At 41.1% G+C, this 22,563-nt stretch overlaps 1 protein-coding gene across 6 annotated transcripts in view; it reads left to right on the top strand.

The window, feature by feature from the left end:
• Positions 1-22,563, top strand: part of PAWR (pro-apoptotic WT1 regulator) — a 134,429-nt gene that overhangs the window by 61,951 nt on the left and 49,915 nt on the right. For 5 of the 6 annotated variants that reach the window (XR_010591118.1, XM_042850763.2, XM_005308505.5 and 2 more), the window contains exon 3: positions 9,671-9,799. The exons of the other annotated variant lie outside the window; for it this stretch is intronic. Coding sequence is in view for 4 of the 5 variants with exons in the window: in XM_042850763.2 (XP_042706697.1) it covers positions 9,671-9,799 (129 nt within the window). In the remaining variant the exon portion in view is untranslated. The remainder of the gene's footprint in view (positions 1-9,670; positions 9,800-22,563) is intronic. 6 annotated transcript variants of the gene reach the window in all.

Below are 22,563 nucleotides of genomic sequence, written 5' to 3'. Positions count from 1 at the left end.
AAAAGATTCTTTTAGCTAAATCAGTGTTAGTTTCCATTTAAGGAAGAATGTCTGCTAGAGCCAGTGGTATTTACTAACTGCGCCTGTGAAAACATTCCTTTTTACCTCATGCTCACTCAGCCTTCTGTTTTCCAAGTGATATTATTACAGGCTTTAGCCTGTAGTCTGAGAAATTAAAAGCACATTTTAATAACATGAGTAGCAGACTCCTCATCCAGACTCCTCCCCACCTCCTCCAAATGGATTTATTATAGTGCAGTTGTAGCAATAACTCTAAATGTTTTTACCTGAACCATAAACTTTCTGGCAGTAACCTTCTTGGTCTATCACTGGATGCTGCGAGAGTTTACCACAGAATAAAAGTAGTGATAATAGCAGTTTAATTTGCACCACATGGGATTTGGAGTTTAATTCATCTCATGGATGAACATCTTGTATTCATTCCCCCCGCCATACCCACCAATCTGAGTGAATGGCTTAAACTCAGAACCCCCTTACACACAATAGAAAAGCAGATAAAGATTACCCTTAGCCTTGCTACTCTTTGCCTTAGCAGTTGAGCTCCTGGCCAATAAAATATAGAATAACTCCCAATAGGATGCATGCATATAAAGATCATAATTTCAATATATAATACCTAGCTCTTACGTTTTGCTTTTCATAAATAGATCTCAAAGCACATTACAAAGGAAACTAGTATCATTATCCCTATTTTACAGATAGGAAACTATATGTAGTTGACTTTTTGCTTCATCATTAAATAAAATGTCTTATTACTAACAGTTACTAGGACAAAGCTGATATCTTGCTAAGTATGTGACCTGAAAATACACAAACTGTAAAGGATCTGTTGTCCTAAAACGGCAGCCTCCCACAGGAATCCGAAATCTTGACTGCTGAATATTGGCCAGAGGACTTCCAATATTTTACAATTAAAGCATGGGATAGCCTGATGTTAAATCCCTAAACAACAAAAACTGCATCATTCCTTGAACAAACTGAAAAAGACCTTGTTAGGTTAAGAAATCTTTTTTTGGTATAACTAGTTTTCCCTACATAAACTTCCTTGTGTCCACATACAAGTTCTTTTTCTTTTATCTATTTATATCTCTGTTGTCTTATCCCCCATTTAACTCACTTTGTATGCAACACTACTCTATTCTAGAATGAATAATATTGGTACAAGTTTTGTGTGGATGCATCCATATTTCAAATTAACTATATCACTTCAGGCAGTCCTCCCACTGCTATCCCACGCTGCAGTGCTTCATATCTGGATCATCATCTCTATTTGCCTGTGTGCCCTCCATTGCTATGGGGTCCCTTTCTACAGTATTCCTCCCTGGGCAGTCATTTCCCATTTTGTATGTGTGCAACTGGTTGTTCCTTCCTAAGTGGAGTACTTTGTATTTGTCTTTATTGAATTTCATCCTATTTTCTTCAGACAGTTTCTCCAGTTTGTCCAGATCATTTTGAACTTTAATCCTATCCTCAAACACTTGCAACCCCTCCCAGCTTGGTATCCTCTGTAAACTTTATAAGTGTACTCTCTATGCCATAATTGATGAAGATATTGAACAGGACTGGACCCAGAACTGATTGGTATGCCCTTCCAGCTTGACTGTGAACCCCTGATGATTACTCTCTGGGAATGGTTTTCCAACCATTTAGGCACTACTTATAGTAGCTCCATCTAGGTTGTATTTCCCTAGTTTGTTTATGAGAAGGTCATGCGAGACTGCATCAAAAGCCTTACCAAAATCAAGATATACCACATCTACTGCTTCTCTCCCCGCTCCCCCAATCCACAAGGCTTGTTACCCCCATCACAAATCCATGCTGACTGTTACTTATCACCTTATTATTTTCTAAGTGTTTGGAAATTGCTTGCTTAATTATTTGCTCCATTATCTTTCTGGGTAGTGAAGCTAAGCTGACTAGTCTGTAATTCCCTGGGTTGTCCTTATTTCCCTTTTTGTAGATGGGCACTATATTTGTCCTTTTCCAGTCCTCTGGAATCGCTCGTCTTCCATGACTTTTAGAAGATAATTGCTAATGGCTCAGATAACTCCTCTGTCATCTCCTTGAGTATTCTAGGATGTATTTAATCAGGCCCTGGTAACTTGAAGACATCTAATGTGTCAAAGTAATTTTTAACTTGTTCTTTCTCTATTTTAGCCTCCAATCTGACCTCATTATCACTGGCATTCACTATGTTAGATATTCAATCATTACTAACCTTTTTGGTGAAAACTGAAACAAAAAACACTTCTGCCCTTTCCACATTTGCTGCTATTGTTTCACCCCCCTCATTGAGTAATAGGCCTACCCTGTCCTTGGTCTTCCTCTTGCTTCTAATGTATTTATAGAATGTTTTCTTGTTACTCTTTATGTCTCTAGCTAGTTTAATCTCATTTTGTGCTTTGGCCTTTCTAATTTTGTTTCTACATACTTGTATTATTTTTTTATATTAATCCTTTGTAATTTGACCTACTTTCCAATTTTTATAGGACTTTTTTAGTTTCAGATCATTGAAGATCTCCTGGTTAAGCCAGGGTGGTCTCTTGCCATACCTGTATCCTTTTCACGCACATAAGTGCTGGAACTAGGGGTGCTGGGGGTGCTACTGCACCCCCCTGGCTTGAAGTGGTTTCCATTATATACAGGGTTTACAGTTGGGTTCAATGGCTCTCAGCACCCCCACTATAAAAATTGTTCCAGCGCCCCTGCTTATGCAGTGGGACTGTTGGCTCTTGTGCTCTTCTCCCTTTCCGTGGACCACAAGCCACTCTGATTTTGAGTCCTCACTCTTGTCCTTTCCTTCCAGTCTCTCATACTCCTCAGTGGCTGAAATTTCAATGCGACTCTTAGGTTCGCATTTCCTCACTTCATCATTTGACCTGCAGCCTTGGCTCAACTCTCGCACTCAAAAAGTTCACTGAACTTGGTCTTCACCAAGCACTGCTCTCCCTTTGATCTTTCTGATGCTGATTTTCCTTTGTCCAACCATCACCTGGTGTCTTTCATCATTACTCATCAGTCACTGCCCTCTTCTTCTGTCGCATGGCCTTTCCATGTCTTCAAGTTCATCAGCATCAGGCCGAGGGATGTACTGGCCGTGGCTTCCCGCTGCCCCCATTGGCCCAGGACGGCGAACCGTGGCCAGTGGGGGCCGCGATTGGCCGAACCTGCCGAGTCAGCTGGTAAATAAACTGGCCTGGCCCGCTAGGGTGCTTATCCTGGCGAGCTGCGTGCTGAACGTTGCCGACCCCTGCTCTAGTGCAATGTTTCTTAACCTATACTGGGTTTGAGGGTCATTGAAAGCTTAGGCTGCCTATTGGTACACATGGCTGGAAAAACAAAAATCGGCAAAATCCTGTGAATGGTAGACCCCAGTGGGAATCAAGGAAGTAAAACACTTTCCTTCCTTTCTCTTCCTGCTGTTGCTGCTACTGGGTTTAATCCCCTTCTGCCATTCACCCACCTCTCCGCTATCCACACCATGTTCCTACCTAGAGGAATCATCACTTCAAGCTGACATGGAACTGTGTAATACCAAGAATGGCAGCTTTGGGAATTGACTCCATGTCAAAATGTAATATTAGAGTTGTTCTTAACCCAGAGTATGTATATCTGGGAATATTCTCATAGCGTATGAATAAAACTGTAGCCTGATCCATCTGCCCTCTCCTGCCTGGTTGCCTCTAAGCCTTGCTGGCTGCCAAGGTGGGCGGGAGGTACTAGCAGAGCGCTCCCTTGAGTACTGTGCCCTGAGCGGCACCCCAGCCCTCCGACCCCTAAGGTCAGCCCTGTTGATGGTAAAGGAGCCCCCACTAGTGAGTCCAAGTACATCATTTTGGTAAAGAGACTGTTCCCAGTTGTGGGAAGGAGGATGGTGCTAGGGATTTCTAGCAGTGTGGTATCTTGGGGCAGTTCCAGCTTAAGTATCAGCCTTTAGCATGTACATGATTACTAAACTGAAGCGCCAACCCATCTATTTGCTGGAGGGAGGCAGAGCTTTGTCTCTTCCTGCTGAAGCCTCCTGGCTGATGTGAGAAAAGGGAGCCATGGCCACTATTCTTCCGGCCTCTCCCTTTTTTTGGAGTGGATGGTAAAGATGTTTTTCTTTGGATAACCACAGTGCCTGCAGCTGCTCATATAGTAGCTTCTCCAAGCAGCAGCATGTAACTTACATAATTATTCAGTTTCATTTTTATACATGGTCTTCTAAATAGCAACAGTGCAACTGACTGCAAAACTTGTATTACCATGACAATCAATTTGAAAAGATTCATGTAAAATGTGGCTTATAACCACCAGAAGCTTGAGGTTCCCCATAGGGAGTCCTGCTCCTATTTCCATCCCCAGGAACAGTTGTCATTTTTTTTTTTTTGAACCCTTGTCTTTCTTTCCAAATGAGGCATCACAATCAACCCAAAAGCATTCCACCATGCAGTCTGTAATCAACTGTGGGCCACCTGCTTTTCACTGATCCATTGCTGCATTCAGATGTTCTTTGATACAAAAGATTTCTGCCTTTAATCTGCCCCTTATTTGAAAATCCATGCTTATGACCATGACCAGTATAGATGCTGAAATGCTCTACTTTGATATGGTTACCTTCTGCACTTCTGAATGTTCCTTCCTTGAGATCAGATGTTTGAAGCCCCTGCTTGGGACACTCATGTTTATTTTATGAGAGTAGTAAGAGTCTAGCATTTAAAAAAATAAAATAAAATAAAAGATAAGTGGCTAATCCTAATGTCACTGTGTTTCCCTTTTCAATAAAATAGTTTCTAGATTATAGACTGAAAGACTAAGTGAATTGAGTGTATAATACCTGCCCTTTTATCCAGCATAGTCACTGCTTGCTAGTATTTAACCTATTACATGGAAAGCACTTAGAGATATGTGGAGTACAAAAGGCCTTGTATAAGATCCAAATATTTGTCACATCTCTCATAGGTTATTAAAACCTGTTGAGCAGGTTCCTGGGAAGAGTGTTGAACAAGCTGTTAAAGAGTCTTGTAAAGCTCCTAAATAGGCAGAATTTGAACATTTGATTCTTGCTTGAACGCTGTTGGCCTATCTTGCAGTCACCATTCTTTGGCCTAAACAGTTCTGTAGTGCTGGTGTTCTCTGTTAAACATCTGGAACATTCCACACTTGAGATGGCTGTGTTAATTGGTTTTGATGTGTGTGTTTGTAGACTAGCTAATTCTGCAAAGCCATTAGGTTCTTTACATACAAAGAATTCTGTAAAAATGCAAAGCAATTACTACAGGTTCAGCTAAATATTTCAGGAATTGCCAAAAAGATATGACCTAAATAAACGTGTGGTGGCTCCACCTCCTTTGAAGGTTTTGGGGAAAATGTACTATATCCCCAAATAGTATTTGAGGCTTGTATTTTTTTAAATAAATATATATAAATATATATATTTAGTGTTTCATAGGTGTGCATGACACTCTTTACAAACATAGGAAGATGAAGCCTTATGACTGAAGTTGGACAGATTGGTGACAAACCAGGGTTAGGTGCGACAGTAAGAGCAGACAGCGCAGCAGTGGAAACTGAATGCTAAGAAAAAAGGTGACTTTAAAAGAGGGGTTTGTAAGGTAGTCCTTTCACACTTGCAGCTAAGTTTATCAAGCTTTTATAAATAATCAGCTGAGGAAGCAAGATGTTGGTTACTCTCAAAGTGAATTCCATTATAGCCAAGTTCTGGGGCTGATTCTTTTGTGATATAAGGGAATCTTAGAAAATCTTTTAACTATTTCAGTTCTGTGTCTCCGTGGTTGCCTGCTTAATTTTCAACACCAGTGAATCCTTAGCACCTCAAACTTTTTTTTTTTTAAAGTTGCTGTTAATATATTGTTGTTTACTAGATTAAAGGCTTGTTTGCTGTAGACTAGAATGAATTTTGTTCTCTAACCAATTTCTGTACAATCATATCTGTCTTGCCTCCTAAACAGTAAAGTTATTTTTGGTATAAAGAAGTTTCAAAATAACAAGCAGTGGTGCTTGAATTCTGCAATTTCAGTAGTTGCTCATATGTGTTCAAATGTGATGTTTAGTGTAAACTGATCTAGTTAGAGACTTTTCTTCCATTAGAAAAACACCATTTTCAGTTATGGGAAAAAACATAATCTCTAATTGTTTTTAGTCACTTCACTAAAGTGTTTGTGTACAGCTCTGATTCATTTAAAATGTTTTCTTTCTACTAAGTCAAATTCAACTGCAAACTGGCTGTGAGTTGGGAATGCAGGAATATCTTTGTGGCTGTTTTCAAGTGAATTAGAATGATGAAGAAAACTTCCTACTTTTATTTTCCACAGTAGAGGTTTATAGGAAAACTGTTTATGCTACAGCATCAAATATTTATTGAAATGCTAGAAAACCTAAGGAATTTCTGTGGATTGTTAGTATTAAGATCAGATGTGCAAATGTCACATTGAATATCTGCTGTACCAGAACACAAGTGATTTGAATGGAAAATACATTTTTTAGAGATTTGAAATCCCTTGCATCGAGCAGCAAAATTTAAAAAAAAGCAAGAAAAGTATGATAACCGCTGAGGTGTGATGCTGACATGAGTACAGGACGCTGATACTGCTGACAGAGACATGAATTCTTGTATTTGTTGTGTTTAATGATGTGGAACCATTTTATGAAGCAAAGCAAACTATTTCAGAGAAGAATGGAATGCAAGGCAAAACAACACTCCAGTTGACTGAAATGTCCTAATGGTCTAGATAATTGCAGCAGTAAGAGAGTCTGTTTTTAATAACCATACTCAGACTGCAATGAGATTTTGTATATTTCTAACTTTTAAGTAATACCTTCTTAATTAAATCTACCACTTAAAGTCAGTAAAAGTCTCAAGTTTTGTCACATATCATATTTTACTTCCAAAACTTAGAACCATGGTCACTAGAACTGAAAGCTAAGAATAGCTCTTCATAAATATTGTTGAAAATATTAGGTTAAACATCTTGTGTTTAAAATAGTTGTAAATATTACGTCTATATTAGCACGTCAATATGTTTTCAGCTAGGGATTTTTTGTTTTTCTTGAGGCTGTAACAGGTTTTGAAAATTGCTGGCAGCTTGTCCATTTCAGAGAGATATTAACAATCCTTGTCAAGGCTTTATTAGCTGTAAGGAACCATGAGGAGCAGATGATGCATTTCACAGGTGGATCTCAGCAAACTTCTCTTAGTGCATCTGTACGCAGTCATAAGGCACCATAGCATTTTGTGGCTCTGCACAGTTCACAATTGCCTTAGCACGAGCTGGTCTATGGGTTCTGCTCCATGTTTCAGTTGGGAGGGGAGGCAATCTCCCCGCCCTCCTCTCATCCTAATCATGCAGTTTTAGGCTTACACAGCTGCTCTCCTGTCAGGGAGTGAGCCTGACACTACACAGTTCAGTTGCAATCTCATTTGGAGTATTTGTGTGTAATGCACTTTGACAGTATCGATTTATTGTCACTATTGTGTGTCCTTTGAGCTCATGGTAATGGTGATGAGGGGTGGGGGAGATGCACTGCTCAATGTGCTGCTAACTTAATATTTTTCTCTAAAATGTTGAGGGTGGGAATCCCATACCAATCACGATGATAATGTCCAAAACTGCTAAGGGTATTTTCAATACAATTCTTAGTAACAAGTAGACAATCCTTGCACTGAAAAGCTAATCATATTTGGTGGGGGAAAAAATGTTTCGTCTCACTATGATTGCTACAAAATCTAAATTAGGTGCATTTGAGATGAAGTTGAAGCAGCAGAGGAAGAGGGTTTTTTTTCTGATTAAAATAGCAACTTAACTACTTGAGAGGTTTTGTATTCTGTGTACATTTTGTGTAAATTTAGATTGATAACCTTTTAAAAATGTAAAGAGTTTATTTGAAATAATTGCTTTCTGCTTGGTTTTTTTATTACATGATAGTTTGAGAGAGCTTTCCTCACTCTAATCTCAAAGTTGAAAACTTTTTTCCTTTGAGGTTTTCCAGGGTTTTCACTTTATTAATTGAATATTTTGAAATGTGGGGACAGAATCTGCACTGAGTTTTAATCTTCGTTTTTATTTTTCCAGTAAAGTATCATACATACACTGTGTGACACTAATCTTCCCTTCATTTGAGAAATCTTGTATCAAGTCAATAGTTCTTTTTGTAGAAGTCTGACTTTGTAAGAACTAAAGATGAATTCCTTTCTCTTTTTGGTTTCAGTTGTTTGGGTTTGTTTTATTTAGTCTTGTGTTCCATCAGAATGAATTATTAGGATAATGGCTGGTCTTCAGCTTCTAGTGCTATAGCCTGTAGCATTTTCTATGTTATAAATGCTAGTGTATTCTGTCTTTAAGAGGAGAATCTCTCTCATTAATAAGGCTACGTTTTAGTCAAGGGTATTTTTAGTAAAAGTCGGACAGGTCATGGGCAGTAAACAGCACCAGCAGGGGGTCCCGGGCCATCCCCCTCCAGCAGCCCCGGTTCCCCCACCCAACTGTCCATGACTTTTGCTATATACCGCTAACTAAAAGTTGGGTGGGGGAACCGGGGCTGCTGGAGGGGGATGGCCCGGGACCCCCTGCTGGTGCTGGGGTCGGGGAGGTGGGCTGTGGTGGCACCGCGCGACCCGGACCCCTGCTGGTGTGTGGGGGGTGGGTGGGTGGAGAAAGGGTTGGCGGGGCTGGCAGGCTCCCTACCTGGTTCCGATAGGCATGTCCCTGAAGCTCCTAGGGGGAAGGGTGGCCAGGGGGCCTCTGTGTGCTGCTCCCACCACAAGCACTGGTTTTGGCAGCTCCCACTGCCTGGGAAACGCAGCCAATGAGAGCCTAGGAGCTGCAGGGATATGCCGGTGGGAGCCGGGGAGACCCCCTCAGGTAAGTGCTGCCCCGCACCCCAATTCCCTGCCCCAACCCTGAGCCCCCTCCCACACATCCAAACTGCTGCTGCTGGCCCAGGGGCTGCCTGGCGGCCAGCCCCTGAACCGGCACCTGCAGAAGTCATGGAAAGTCACAGAATCCGTGACCTCTGTGACAGTCACGCAGCCTTACTCATTAGTACTAGTTAGACAATATGGGTGAGGTAGTATCTTTTATTGGACCAACTTCTATGGGTGAAAAAGACAAGCTTTCAAGCTACACAAACTACTGAAAACAAAATCAGACCACTAGATTTGTTTAATGTTAAGAGTGCAACTGAGATGACAAAAGCATGGAAACTTAAAATTAAGGCAGAAAATTCAGATTGACGTTCCAATCTTAGCAAATGCTGCTGTGCCAAAAAGAAGGTCCAGTGGTGGGTGTGGAAGTGTCAGTCTAGTTTTTCTACTTTACCTCTACATTTCTTTGTTGGGCTTATACAGGACTACAAATGTTGCTCATGCCAATTGGGAGTTTTTTGGGGAACTGACTTTTTCTTAACTACTATTTTTTTTAAAAAACAATATTAGTTTCCCAAACTTGATCCCTATATTTAAACTATTTTAGCATGACCAATATAGAATCAAAATGCCATGTTAATTTAAACAAAATACATAAATCTTGAACTAACCTTTGAAAGTATTAATACTGATGTATAAACTTCATAGACTGCTTCAGTTTTTGTTTGCATACAAATCCAAAACGTAAAATAGCTTTTTTTCAGCTGAGTATTTTGTTTTTAGAGTCTAGATGAATATGACGATGATGAAACAGGACAGAAGGAGCGAAAGAGGGAAGATGCTATTACACAGCAGAATACAATGCAGAATGAATCTGCCAGTGTAGACCCAGGTGGCTCATACCTAATACAGGTGAGAACTTAAAATTTTGTTCCAGTTAAAATTTAATTCAGTTGCTAATTCCAGACTTAAATTTGGTTAATCTCATGTTTCTGACTTCTGTTTCAACTCCAACCAAGGCAGTAAACTATTTTGTAAGTGGAAACAAGTTCTCAAAATAGGTAGTCCATTGTATTACTTAAAATGTACATTGATTTAGTCATCATTCATTTTTATCACATTTTAAATGCTCATTAATTCTATTTGTCTTGTTACATTGTTGCCTGATTTTCTTTTATAAGAAAGGATATATAAGTAGGGCCCTACCAAATTCACAGTCCATTTTAGTCAATTCCACAGCAATAGGATTTTAAAAATCATGTATTTCATTATTTCAGCTATTTAAATCTGAAATTTCATGGTGTTGTAATTGTTGAGGTCCTGACCCAAAAAGGAATTGTGAGGGGTGGGGCGCAAGGGGGTTTGCAAGGTTATTGTAGAGGGAGTTGCAGTACTGCTACCCGTACTTCTGCGCTGCTGCTGGCGCGGTGCTGCCTTCAGAGATGGGCTCCCGGCCAACAGCCACTGCTTTCCGGCTGAAGTCCGCGCAGAAGTAAGGGTGGTAATACCATGACCCCTCCCCCTAAAATAACCTTGTGACACCCCCCGCCCCGCAACTTTCTTTTGGGTCACAACCCCCAGTCTGAGAAATGCTGGTCTCCCCCGTGAAATGTGTGTATGTATATGTATATGTATATGTATATATAGATAGGGTAAAAGCACACAAAAGACCAGATTTCATGGTGGGGGACCAGATTTCACAGTCCGTGATGTGTTTTTCATGGCTGTGAATTTGGTAGGGCCCTATATATAAGCAAGCAGGCTAGTCCTATGGGCTACAAGCTACTGATTTATTTATGTTTAAATTTCACATACTGGGATCTATCATGACATATGTGATTTGTTTATTGACCTTTCTAAACTATAATTAAATTGAATGATTTCTGTGAACAAATTTTCGAGAACAGGAAACCATTTTAAACAATTAGTGTAGTGTATTTTTAAGAACTTTATTGTTCATTGCATTGTCCCAGGAAAATTTCCTTTAAACAAATAAGCAAAGTGTGTTTTTTTTTTTTTAAACATTATTGAATGTGTATATCTGCTATCTTTTTGTTTTTAATGGTTAGACTGTTATATGGCAAAGGATGTCTATGTTCATAAATAAAGATTTCATTTTCAGGAAGTCAACAGATAACACTGCTCTACAGCCAAAATGCTTCTGAAATAAATGTAGTCAAACTTTACTAATTCTGGGTCACTGAGAATGAAAACAATGCTTAAAATTGTTGATTGGCTCTAGTTTTCAAGATATGCTATTGGGTCAGTATATATGACCCTTGACTGGGGAATGGCGGAGGATAAGTGAGTTATAAAGGGAAGGGATCTCAATTTAAACCAGAAATGACTAAAATACATCTTTGACTGGCTCTATGAATAAATCTATGACTGGGTTTGGACAGTACTTGCTTTTTAGGCAAAACAATGAATGATGCAATCTGAAGCTGGTATTAAGTTAATGGAGATCTCCTATATCCTAGAATTGGAAGGGACCTTGAAAGGTCATCGAGTCCAGCCCCCTGCCTTCACTAGCAGGACCAAGTACTGATTTCTGCCCCAGATCCCTAAATGGCCCCCTCAGGGATTGAACTCACAACCCTGGGTTTAGCAGGCCAATGCTCAAACCACTGAGCTATCCCTCCCCCCGTCATACATGATATGAATTGCATCATGTTATTCCTAGAAGTCATGGATGATGCAATCATAACGAAGCTTACATCACTCTGCTGAACAAATTGCCCTATATCAGCTCTAGAACTCATACAGTGTCATGCTCTCTTATTTGTCAGTGTTTGATTTTGCAAAGGGACACATTTCTGTTTAGCCAAAGTGAGCAGAGATGCCTCCTACTTGTGTGAACAGTGCAGATAACTTCTGCTATGTTTGTGGTGAAGTGACTTTTGCATCACAAAAGCGCAGTATAAGCACTATGGTTAAGAAAGCCTATCACCTTTATTTTGGCTGCAAAATTGGAGATCAGGACAAGAGGTGGGCCCCACACATATGCTGCAACACTTGTGCAACAAATCTTTGCCAGTGGTTGAACAGGAAAAGGAAATCTATGCCTTTTGCAGTGCCAATGATTTGGAGAGAGCCAACAGATCATACCAGCAATTGTTACTTCTGCATGGTGCCTCCGGTTGGGAAAGGTGTGTCAAAGAAGAAAAAGTGGACTGTGCATTTAATCCAAACATTCCATCAGCTATACGCCCAGTACCCCACGGAGAAGGACTGCCGGTTCTTGATGCACCAGAATCATTCTCACTTGAGTCAGACGAGGAAGAGGAAGAGAATGAAACTTCTGGTCCTGAACCATCAATGTCACAGGACCCACATTTTCTCCCATCCTCCTCCTCTGAACCACACCTCATAACACAAGGTGAAGTGAATGACCTTGTCAGGGATTTGGAACTACCCAAGAGTAAGGCAGAGCTGTTGGGCTCCAGACTACAGCAGTGGAATCTCCTGGCAGGTGATGTTAGGGTTTCCATGTTCCGTGACAGTCAAAAGGATCTTGTCCCATTCTTCTTCATGGAAGGTGATCTTGTAGCCTGCAACAACATTGAGTGATGGCAGCCCTCAACATCGTTCACGATCCAGATGAGTGGAGACTGTTCGTTGATTCATCGAAGACGAGTCTTAAAGCTGGTTTACTGCATAATGGCAATGTTTTGCCATCAATTCCAGTTGGTCATGCAGTCCATATGAAGGAAACCTATGACAACATGAAACAACTTTTGAGGTGCATAAACTATGACCAACATCAGTGGCAGCTTTGTGGCGATTTGAAGGTTGTTGCTCTCTTGCTTGGTCTGCAGACTGGATACACAAAGTACTGCTGTTTTCTCTGCGAATGGGATAGTCGTGCAAGAGATTCCCACTACATCAAGAAAGATTGGCCACTCCGACAGTCATTGGAACCTGGGAGGAAAAGTGTTCAGCATCCACCACTTGTTGAATCAAGGAAGATTTTGTTACCACCCTTACACATCAAGCTGGGTCTGAAGAAGGACTTTGTCAAGGCCATTGACAAAACACAAACAGCTTTCAAGTACCTCCGTGGAAAATTTCCAAGGTTAAGTGAAGCTAAGGTAAAGGAAGGTGTCTTTGTTGGTCCTCAGATTCATGAACTTCTTCGAGATGATGCATTTGACCATGCACTGCGTGGCAAGGAAAAGACGGCATGGAAAGCCTTCCAGTTAGTGGCAATAAATTTTCTCGGAAACAACAAGGCAGACAACTACAGGTTGTTGGTGGAAAACCTCCTCAAGGCATACAAAAGCCTTGGTTGCAACATGTCACTAAAGATACATTTTTTGCACTCTCATCTAGATTTTTTTTCCACCGAACTGCGGAGCAGTGAGCGACGAGCACAGCGAGCCATTTCACCAGGACATTGCAACAATGGAGAAACGCTATCAGGGCAAATGGAGCCCATCAATGCTTGCAGACTATTGCTGGACAGTGACAAGAGATGCTCATTTAATAAATACAAGAGACAAGCCAAGAAGCGCCAAGTAGACACTGAATAGGACTAAACTATGTACATAATAGCTTTTTGCCTTTTGTTTCATAATAAATTTTATTTATATAACCCTTTTGCTGATTTTTAAAGTGTTACATGAACAGGACAGGTGAAATATTATCATGTAAAGCAACCATAAACACATGAAAAGACCTAGGTTTACAATTTATGATTAAAACTCTACTATCTACATAATATACATAGACATAAAATGTAAAAACTTAAATATCTTAGAAACAGTAGCCAATCAGTTGTTTTAATTGTCATATTTGAATTCAGCACATCAAAATACATAATAAATAGCACATTTTGTCTCTGAAGCAGACGACTTCTCAAAAATTGTAACCTCTCTTTTGCTAGTAAAAGACTGAGTAAGAATCTACAAACTGTAAACTTTTTAATATCATTAAAATAAAATACTGTAATGAATCATCTGTGGCAGCTCCTCTTCAGTTAAGATTGAGACTTATTTTCTATTATAAGTCTGATCTTGGATTCCTCTCTAAAATGATGATAAAAATGTCTAGTGTGAGATGCCTAGAGCCTAATTTTTCCAATTACATAAAATTATATGGCATTATATATGCTCAAAGCACGTGAGATGTTTCTCCAGAAATAAAGTATGATAAAGTCCCTATTTTACTAACTAACTAGGGAGTATTCACTTCTGAATATTCCAGAAGTAAATACTGACAAGCAGGGGCATTGCACTTCAAAGTATGGCACCCATAGATTTCAGTTGTATTTGTGCATTGTGAGCACTTTTACAAATTAGACCCCAGTGTCTCAATTCAGGCACCCAGAAAATGAGAACGCAGTTAGTGACCACCTTTGAAAAGTTTAGTTTAAATGGCTTGCCTAGCATCACCTAGGAGCTCTCTGTGGCAGATGCAGGGATTGCTTGGGGCGGCAAAAAAGCCAGAGCTGGCCCTGCTTACCCATGAGCTCATCCTTTCGCTCCCTTCGATCCCTTGCCTTTCACTGCACACCTTCCAACTTCTGCAACAAATGAGGCAAGGGTTCTACAGACCTGTCTGCTTCACTACATAATCCTTATTCATCCCCAGAGCAGGTCCATCTTGTGCACTGAATGAGACAGGGATACAATCTCCTTGTCCCTTTCTGTTCTCCCAGGTGCTTTGTCCTAGTCTCTTGCCCAGTCGGTCACAGTTTTATGGAAAATAGGTCTTGTCAAACAAACCCGATTTCATTTTTTAAGGAAATTACAGGTTTGGTTGATAAAGATAACTGCATAGATGTAATAGTCCTAGACTTCTGTAGAGAGCTTAGTGTAGTTGGTATGGTACAACATGAATTATTTACTGTGAAGGTAGGCCTACATTAAGGATCAGCGTTAAACCCATTACTGTTTGTGATTTGTAATGGACACCTTTATGCAGGAAATTAGAGGGGAGACTCTGAAGCATGCTTTTTTTGTCAATGACATTATTGTCAATTATGCCACGAAGATAAATACAAACTGGAAATGGACCTAGTACTATGGAAGGGCTGTATTAGAAGAAAATGGCTTACAAATCATCTGAAAAGTAATTCCTCACTTAAAGTCGTCCCGGTTAACATTGTTTTGTTATGTTGCTGATCAATTGGAGAACATGCTCGTTTAAAGTTGCGCAATGCTCCCTTATAACGTCGTTTGGCAGCCGCCTGCTTTGTCCACTGCTTGCAGAAAGAGCAGCTCGTTGCAACTGGCTGGTGAGGGTTTGGAACCAGGGCGGACTGGCAGCTCCCCTAAGTTCCCTGTGTGGCAGGCGCCCAGTAGGCTATCAATTGTCAGCAGTTCAGCTGTCCCTCCCCTCACTGCCATGTGCTGCTCCTTCCCTCTGCCTTGGAGCTGCTCCCGGGAGCCTCATGCTTGCTGTGCGGGGGAGGGGTGCTAATGTCAGGGTGTCTCCCCCCCCCTGCTCCTGCCCCCCGCTTAACCCATCTCCATAGAGCGGGGGGGGGGGGAGAGGATGGATACGACAGGGCTCAGGACAAAGGGAGCTTGCTAGCAGCAGCTGCTGTCTCAACTTGCTGGCCTACTTAAAAAGGGAATGTACTTAGAGTGGGGTCAGCATACTCAAAGGGGCAATGTGCATCTCTCTCTCTCTCTCTCTCTCTCTCTCTGTTTGCCATGCTGTCTCCCCTTCCTCCATTTGTGCTGCCTTGTAGGGTGTGAGGCTACATTAACAGTGTGTTAACCCTTGAGGGCTCAGCTGAGTGCTAGTTCATCATTCAGCACTAAGGCATTCCATGGGAAATAATCCACCCTCTGATTTCACCACCTCAACCAAGCTTCACAATCATCATTGCTGTGCACAGTATTAAATTGTTTGTTTAAAACTTATGGTGTGTGTGTGTGTAGTCTTTTGTCTGGTGAGAAAAATTTCCCTGGAACCTACCCCCCCCCCCCCATTTACATTAATTCTTATAGGGAACTTGGATTCGCTTAATATTGTTTCGCTTAAAGTCCCATTTTTCAGGAATATAACTACAATGTTATGCAAGGAGTTACTGTACATATGATGATTTCTTGAGAGAGGGACAACGAGAAGCCAATTAAAGTAGATGGTATAAAGTTAGTGTATGCAACAATTTAAATTCGTTGGTTCAGTGTTGAGCCATGATGGGAATATGAATGCAGATGTTAGGAGCCTCCTGGAGAGTGCTTGATGTAATTCGAGGGAGTTAATGGGAATTCTCTGTGATAAGAATATGCCAAGTGGACTACCAAGCAAGGCCTATAAGAATACTGTTAGGCCAGGCATGACATATGGGTCTGAATGTTGGCCAATGAGGAAGAGAGAATTATTACTTTACACTGCCAAAATGAGAATGCCAGGTGCATACTGGGTCAGGCTAGAGTTGGTAGTTTACACAGTGAAATAATATGAGCCATGCGACAGGTAGCCTCTATCACAGAAAAGCTGAGAGAGTATTAGCTGAGATTGATGTGAGATGACAAGATGTGGGATATATTGGTCAAGGATACAAGAGAGTAATAATCACACGACAGCGACCACGAGGAAGCCCTAGAAAAAAGTGGTTCAAGATGCTGAAGGAAGACCTGAGGAAGGTTGGTGTCAGCTTGGAAAAAACACTTGACAAGAATGGTTGGAGGTGAAGAACAAGAGCCACTGACCCAGACTGATGGGGGTAAGGTGAAGAAGCAGCACTGTACTACATTCAGATTGCTTTAAAAGAAAAAAGCCCTATACAATATCAGTGAAACACACGTTAAGGGCATTAAGAACTGGCTAACCCGCAGACTTCCAAAAAGTAGTTGTTGATAGGGAGTCATCAAATGGGGGTATTCCCAGTGGGATTCTTCAAGGATTAGTACTGATCCCAATGCTATTCAGTATCTTATTAATGATTTGGAAGCAAATATAAAATCATTGCTGAATACCTTTGCAGATGACACAAATTGGCAGACTGATTTAATAATAAGCCATACAAAGCAATCTGCATCGTTTGGTAATATGGACCTACCCATTTGATCAAAATGAGTTTTTAATACTGCCAAATGCAAACTTTCATACATCTAGGAACAAGAAATGAAGCCCCCACTTACAGAATGTGGGACTGTATCCTGGAAAACAGTGATTCTGAAAAAGATTTTAGGGGTCATAGTGAACAAACAACTGAACATGAACTTCCAGTGTGACACTGTGACTGAAAGGGCTAATGTGATCCATGGATGTGTAGACAGGGGAGTATCAGTAGGAATATGGAGGTGATAATGATTATCTCTGCATACAATATTGGTGAGGCTGATACTGGAATACTGCAGTTGGGCGTGGTGGTAACATCTTAAAAAATGTTGAAAATTTGGAGATGGGCCAGAAAAGCACCATTAAGCTAATTTGAGAGCTGGAAAAATGCGTTACAGTGAAAGACTTGGAGCTCTGTCTGTTTTAATTTATAAAAAAGAAGATTGAGAAGTGAGTTGATTGTGGTGTATAAGTACATTCATGGGAAGAAAATACTGGAAATTTAAAGTGCTCCTTAATCTAGCGGAAAAATCATAATGGCTGAAGTCATAGCCAGACCACTTCAAGTTGGAAATAAGGCACACTTTTAACAGTGATGTTTGTTTATTAATTACTGGAACAAACTACCAAGGAAAGTGGTGGATTCTGCAGCTCTTGGTATCTTAAATTCAAGACTGAATTCCTTTCTGGAAAACCTGCTTTAGTCAGACACAAGTTATTGAGCTAAATACAGGGGTAACTGTTGAAATTTAATGGTCTGCGATGTACAGGAGGCTAGACTAAATGATCTTGGGTTTCTTTCTGGCCTTAAAGTTTGAGTATTTATTTGTACAAGACTTCTGTTTCAAAGATCTTGCAATCAAATATAAGGTGAAACAGGTGGGTACAGAGACACGGGGCACCAAGATACAGCAGGACACTTGCAGCCTGACTTTCTTTTCTTGCAGTCTTGGACTGAAATGTACACCAGATTCTGCTGCAGTACTTCGAACTGCAGTTTTTCCAGAAGCTTCCAAAGGTGTGCCTATGGCCATTAAAAGGAGGAAGCACTGAGCCAGTTGGAGACTAGGTATCAGTCTTTACAAAAGAAATCCACTGAATTCTTCAAGTGAAAGCTAATGGGTTTACAAAATCAGAATATCGTTTTGTTAAATGACCATGCTGAAAACAGAAATGCCCATCAAACATGCAAATAGCAAAAGCTGCCAATCCTCAAAACCGAGGAACCGTAGATTGCATCTGTCTTAGATGTCATTAACTTATGTTGGAATCTGCTACTGAGAGTCAAATTGAAACAATTCCCCTCCGGTAACACAGTCAGCCTGTGTATTCCTGACCATATCTGCAGATGTTCAGGAGGGCCAGTACTTCTCAATGCAACAGGATGAAACTAAGATGTGGATTCTTCTGCTCAACTTCTAACATTTTGTGCAATCTGAGTTGGAAGAATCCATACATGAATTTTGCTGTCCACTGACAGGACATGCTGCCCAAAAGAGGGAAGGAGCAGGCTATCTTTTAATCTTTCCAACAGCTATCTCTCTTGTAGCTTGGTTGGGTTTGCGTCATTGAACAGGTGTCTGCCCAGATGATGCCCAGGCTATGATAGGGAAAGCAAAGGGGCCATCCATTCTATTTAACAGCTTTAGCAGTAGAGATGACAATGGAACTGCAAAAGATACTTAATGAAACTGTAAAATTTGTGTAATTTATTAAACGTAAGCCCACTAACGCATGCCTCTTCGCTATTTTATGCAAAGAAATGGGCTGTCAACATTGGAAACTACTTTTCCACATAAAAGTTTATTGACCCATGTGTGGCAAAGTTTTGAATCTCTTGTTCGAGCTCAGAGTAGATGCAAAGATTTTCTGTGCTGAATGTGGTTTTCTGCCCTTGCTGAATATCTCTCAGTTCAGCTTTGGCTTGTTCTGAATGCTTCTCTCCAGGGGCAAAACATGACATGAATTCTCTTCCTGGGCATTGTGACACACATATCTGTTGTCAGGGAGTCTCAGCCATTTTGCCCTTCCCATATTGCTAAATGAGGGGAAGGGTAGGGAAGGGGTGAGAGCTTAGGGCATTCATGATATTCAAAAGATTAAGAAACAGATCTCTAAAAGGGGCTCTAATATATCCCTGCTCTTGAGTTGTGCTTCTAGCACAAACCAGGGGGAGGGGAGGGAGTCTTCCATATCTTAAAAGCTCTAAAGCTAGAGGCTCCATGAGGAGACATGGCTCACTTTCCTTTTATTGCAGTCGTGCTTATTGTCTTTTCAATAAGTGTTTGTACGGTGTATAGTATGGGGTCCTTAGGCACACCTGTAATTAGAAACAGTAGCAATAATCTAGTGCCTCAATTATCCGTTCATTTCCACTTCTGAACGTGGAGGGGCTTCCTGGGGGTTCCTGCATGGATCTCGGCTGTTGCTGCGACAATGATGGAATCTCCAAGAAAATTATCCCTTGTTCATCAGACCCTTTTTCCAATGTCTCTATTATAGTTATCCTCTTTAAAATCCTATTATAGTTATCCTCTATAAAATTCGTCTGCAATTGCACACACTTTGAATGTCTCATGCATTAATTCACTTGGTAAGCTTCAAAGGCAGAAGCCTCAATAGAGGCAGTTAAACATCCTACCTTTTGGTTGATGGTGTCAGTGCTTTTTACATCAGTATAAGTTTGAAGTGCTAAGCTCCAAAGTTTCCTGCCTTCTCAGCATCCAGATGTGTGTGATACCCTGGTGCTATGGTGAAACATTGAGTCACTCACTACCCTGTTTCCCCGAAAATAAGACATCCTTCGAAAATAAGGCCTACTTACAGTTTTGCCTCTCGTTGTAATATAAGGCATCCCCCCGATAATAAGACCTCCCCGATAATAAGGCATCCACCGATAATAAGGCATTTTTCATTTCTGAAAAATAAGACATCCCCTGAAAATAAGACCTAGCGCATCTTTGGGAGCAAAAATTAATATAAGACACTGTCTTATTTTTGGGGAAACAGGGTATACTGCCTTGGAATAGACTTGAAGTATATTCTTAATCTCCCCCAAAGTACATAGCTCTGCACAGACAGGAGCCCTCTGAACTCTTGAGACACCTTCCAATTTACTCACGGTAAAGATAGCTTGAAGCTAAAGATAAACTGCCACTGACTGCAGCCTCCATAGCGTCCACGCCAGTTATCATCCTTGAGGCCAAGGCATGGAAGGACATACAGGATAGCTTGCTATCCTGTTTCCATAGCTCTGTGTTATCCGCTTCAAAGATGTGTATACTTCATCAGAATAGCCAAAGCTTGGTCCCAATACAGAGTTCCCTTGGAGATCTTAGCATGCAGAGTGAAGACTTTCAACTTTTTTCTGTCCGTGTACTCAGCACTGTCGTGTATATGATTACATTGGTGCATCTGAGGTTGATACCTGCTGTCAGAGTATCACTTCAACTTCTAGAATCAACACAACATTCCGCATAGCCATAATCTGGTCATCCTGCTCACAAGTCATTCCATTTAATGTTGAAAATAAATACTCTGAAAGGAATCCTCTTAACTACTTGGAGATGTCAGGAGTAAGGCCCTACAGCTGCGCCTGCTCAGTCTCCGATAGCCTAACAAGTCAGCTAGGCTGCCTGATGGACTGCGCTGTCTGACTAGCTGAGGAAGCTAGCAGGCCAGTTCTTAAACCCAGCAGTAGCTTGCTGGCTGCTCAGCACACACAGCTGCAGATTCTCTGCCTCCCTGTGCTCGCCTCACTCCAAGCCCTGCTTCTGCCCCACAGGTGGCATAATCATAACCAGCAAATCACACCTTTTTATAGACATCTTACATGCCATATTTTGTACAAGATTTGTTGCAAATATAGAACAGTGGTTGCAACAATGATCTATATGGTCCTATTTTAATCAGATGATGTCACATCACTCTAATTGTATGAAAAAACTGTTATGTATTACCTGCCTGATGTCAGAGCATTGTGAGAGTTCTGTTGCCAAAGAATACGCTGCTAAGTAAGCTGTATGACACGGTTGTAAAAAAAGAAACAGTTGGTAAACACCAGGTAGGCAGACAGACGGTACACTGTAATTATACAATGTATTTTGAAACCAAACACACATGTAAGTCCTGTTACCTTCAAATAAATAATAGTGAAATTCATATCTAGTTGACCATTCTGTTTAAGGCCCAAATTTTGCTCTTACATGTGTGTTTGGTTTCCACTAAAGTAAATGGGAGCTCTGCGTATGTGTTCAGGTGTGCATTAATACCTTATAAGGATATTTTCCTAATGCAAGTTTTCATTTCTGCCTATCAAAAAAAAGTGTATTAGTACCACATAGTCTGTCTAAATATAATCAAAACAATTGTATCTCATGATCAGAGACTTCTCTAAGAACCCCAGTCATAAGGAGAGACATATGCTGTGCAAAATATAATATGCAAGTGATACGGGATTTGTACCCAAACACAGTGAGCAAGTAGAATGTGCATAGAAAATGGATGACTTAAATAGAGATGCATAGCTTTCCACAGGGAAGAGAAGGTGAAGTAATTCATAAGTGAGCCTGAAGAGAAACTTTGAGTTTTGAGGCTTTCACACAGAATAGTCATGGTATTTATTACAACAAAACTCTCTGCAGCACCCCAGAGTAACTTAAAAACAAAACAAACAAAAAAACCCTATGTCAGGACTTAACATCCTTTCAGTACGGTATTTGCTTTAAGGATACTTTTGCTAAAGGAAGTATTAATGGCAAAAGAAGGTCAAGAACAAATTCAGATTTTGAGATTCTTCTTCGAGAGGTGTCCCTGTGGGTGCTCCACTGTAGATCTCAGTGTGCCCCTCCGCCGTTGTGCAGAGATTTTTTACAGCAGTAGCCGTATCGGCCGCGCATCCGCATAGCCTGCTTCACATACCAGTCTTGTCTTAATAGTGCGCATGCGCGGCCGAACTTCTCAGTTCCTTCTCTGCCGTCCCCGGCCGGAGTCAGACCTACAGCAGACTCATTAAAACTTTTTTCTCTTATCCATTGTGCATCCTTTTCCCCTTAGTTTAGCACTCTAGTTACTAGATAAGTTCATCCCTTTAAAAATAAATAAATAAAAAAAATCCGTTCCCGCTTGTTCCTCTCAGCCTCCAGCTGACGCTAATATGCTACATGCAGGGACACCATCCCTATCTCGGATGGTCACTCCCAGTGTATAAAATGCCTGGGGGAATCCCACATTCCTCAAAAATGTGCCCATTGTTCCAAATTAAAATCCAGAGCACGTAAAGACAGAGAAATCCGACTGAAAATTATTCTTATGCAGAAGTCACTTGAACCTGCTTCTGACCCAGGTGCGGGCTCCTCAGTGAACCGCGGCCTTCCCACTTCCAAAAAGGACAAAAAAAGAAAACGCCTGCCTCCCTCACCCAGAAGGGAAACATTGCAAGCAAAAAGGTCATTGAGCAGGTCTATTTCTTCTATGCAGACCTTCCCCCGGCTCAGCACCTTTGATGTGCCGGGTTCCTCCAGCATCGCGCTAATCCGGCCTGTGGCTGCGGCGACAGCGCAAACTCCCAGTGCCGAGGCTTCAGTCTTCCAGTTGCCTGCCTCTCTCACGGCACCGTTCGGCACTGCAACGGACACGGTACCAGCACAGATGACCTT

This window comes from Chrysemys picta, chromosome 1 (genome assembly GCF_011386835.1).
Source record: "Chrysemys picta bellii isolate R12L10 chromosome 1, ASM1138683v2, whole genome shotgun sequence".
In the NCBI taxonomy this organism is placed as follows: domain Eukaryota; kingdom Metazoa; phylum Chordata; order Testudines; family Emydidae; genus Chrysemys; species Chrysemys picta.
This window is presented reverse-complemented; position numbering and strand designations above follow the sequence as displayed.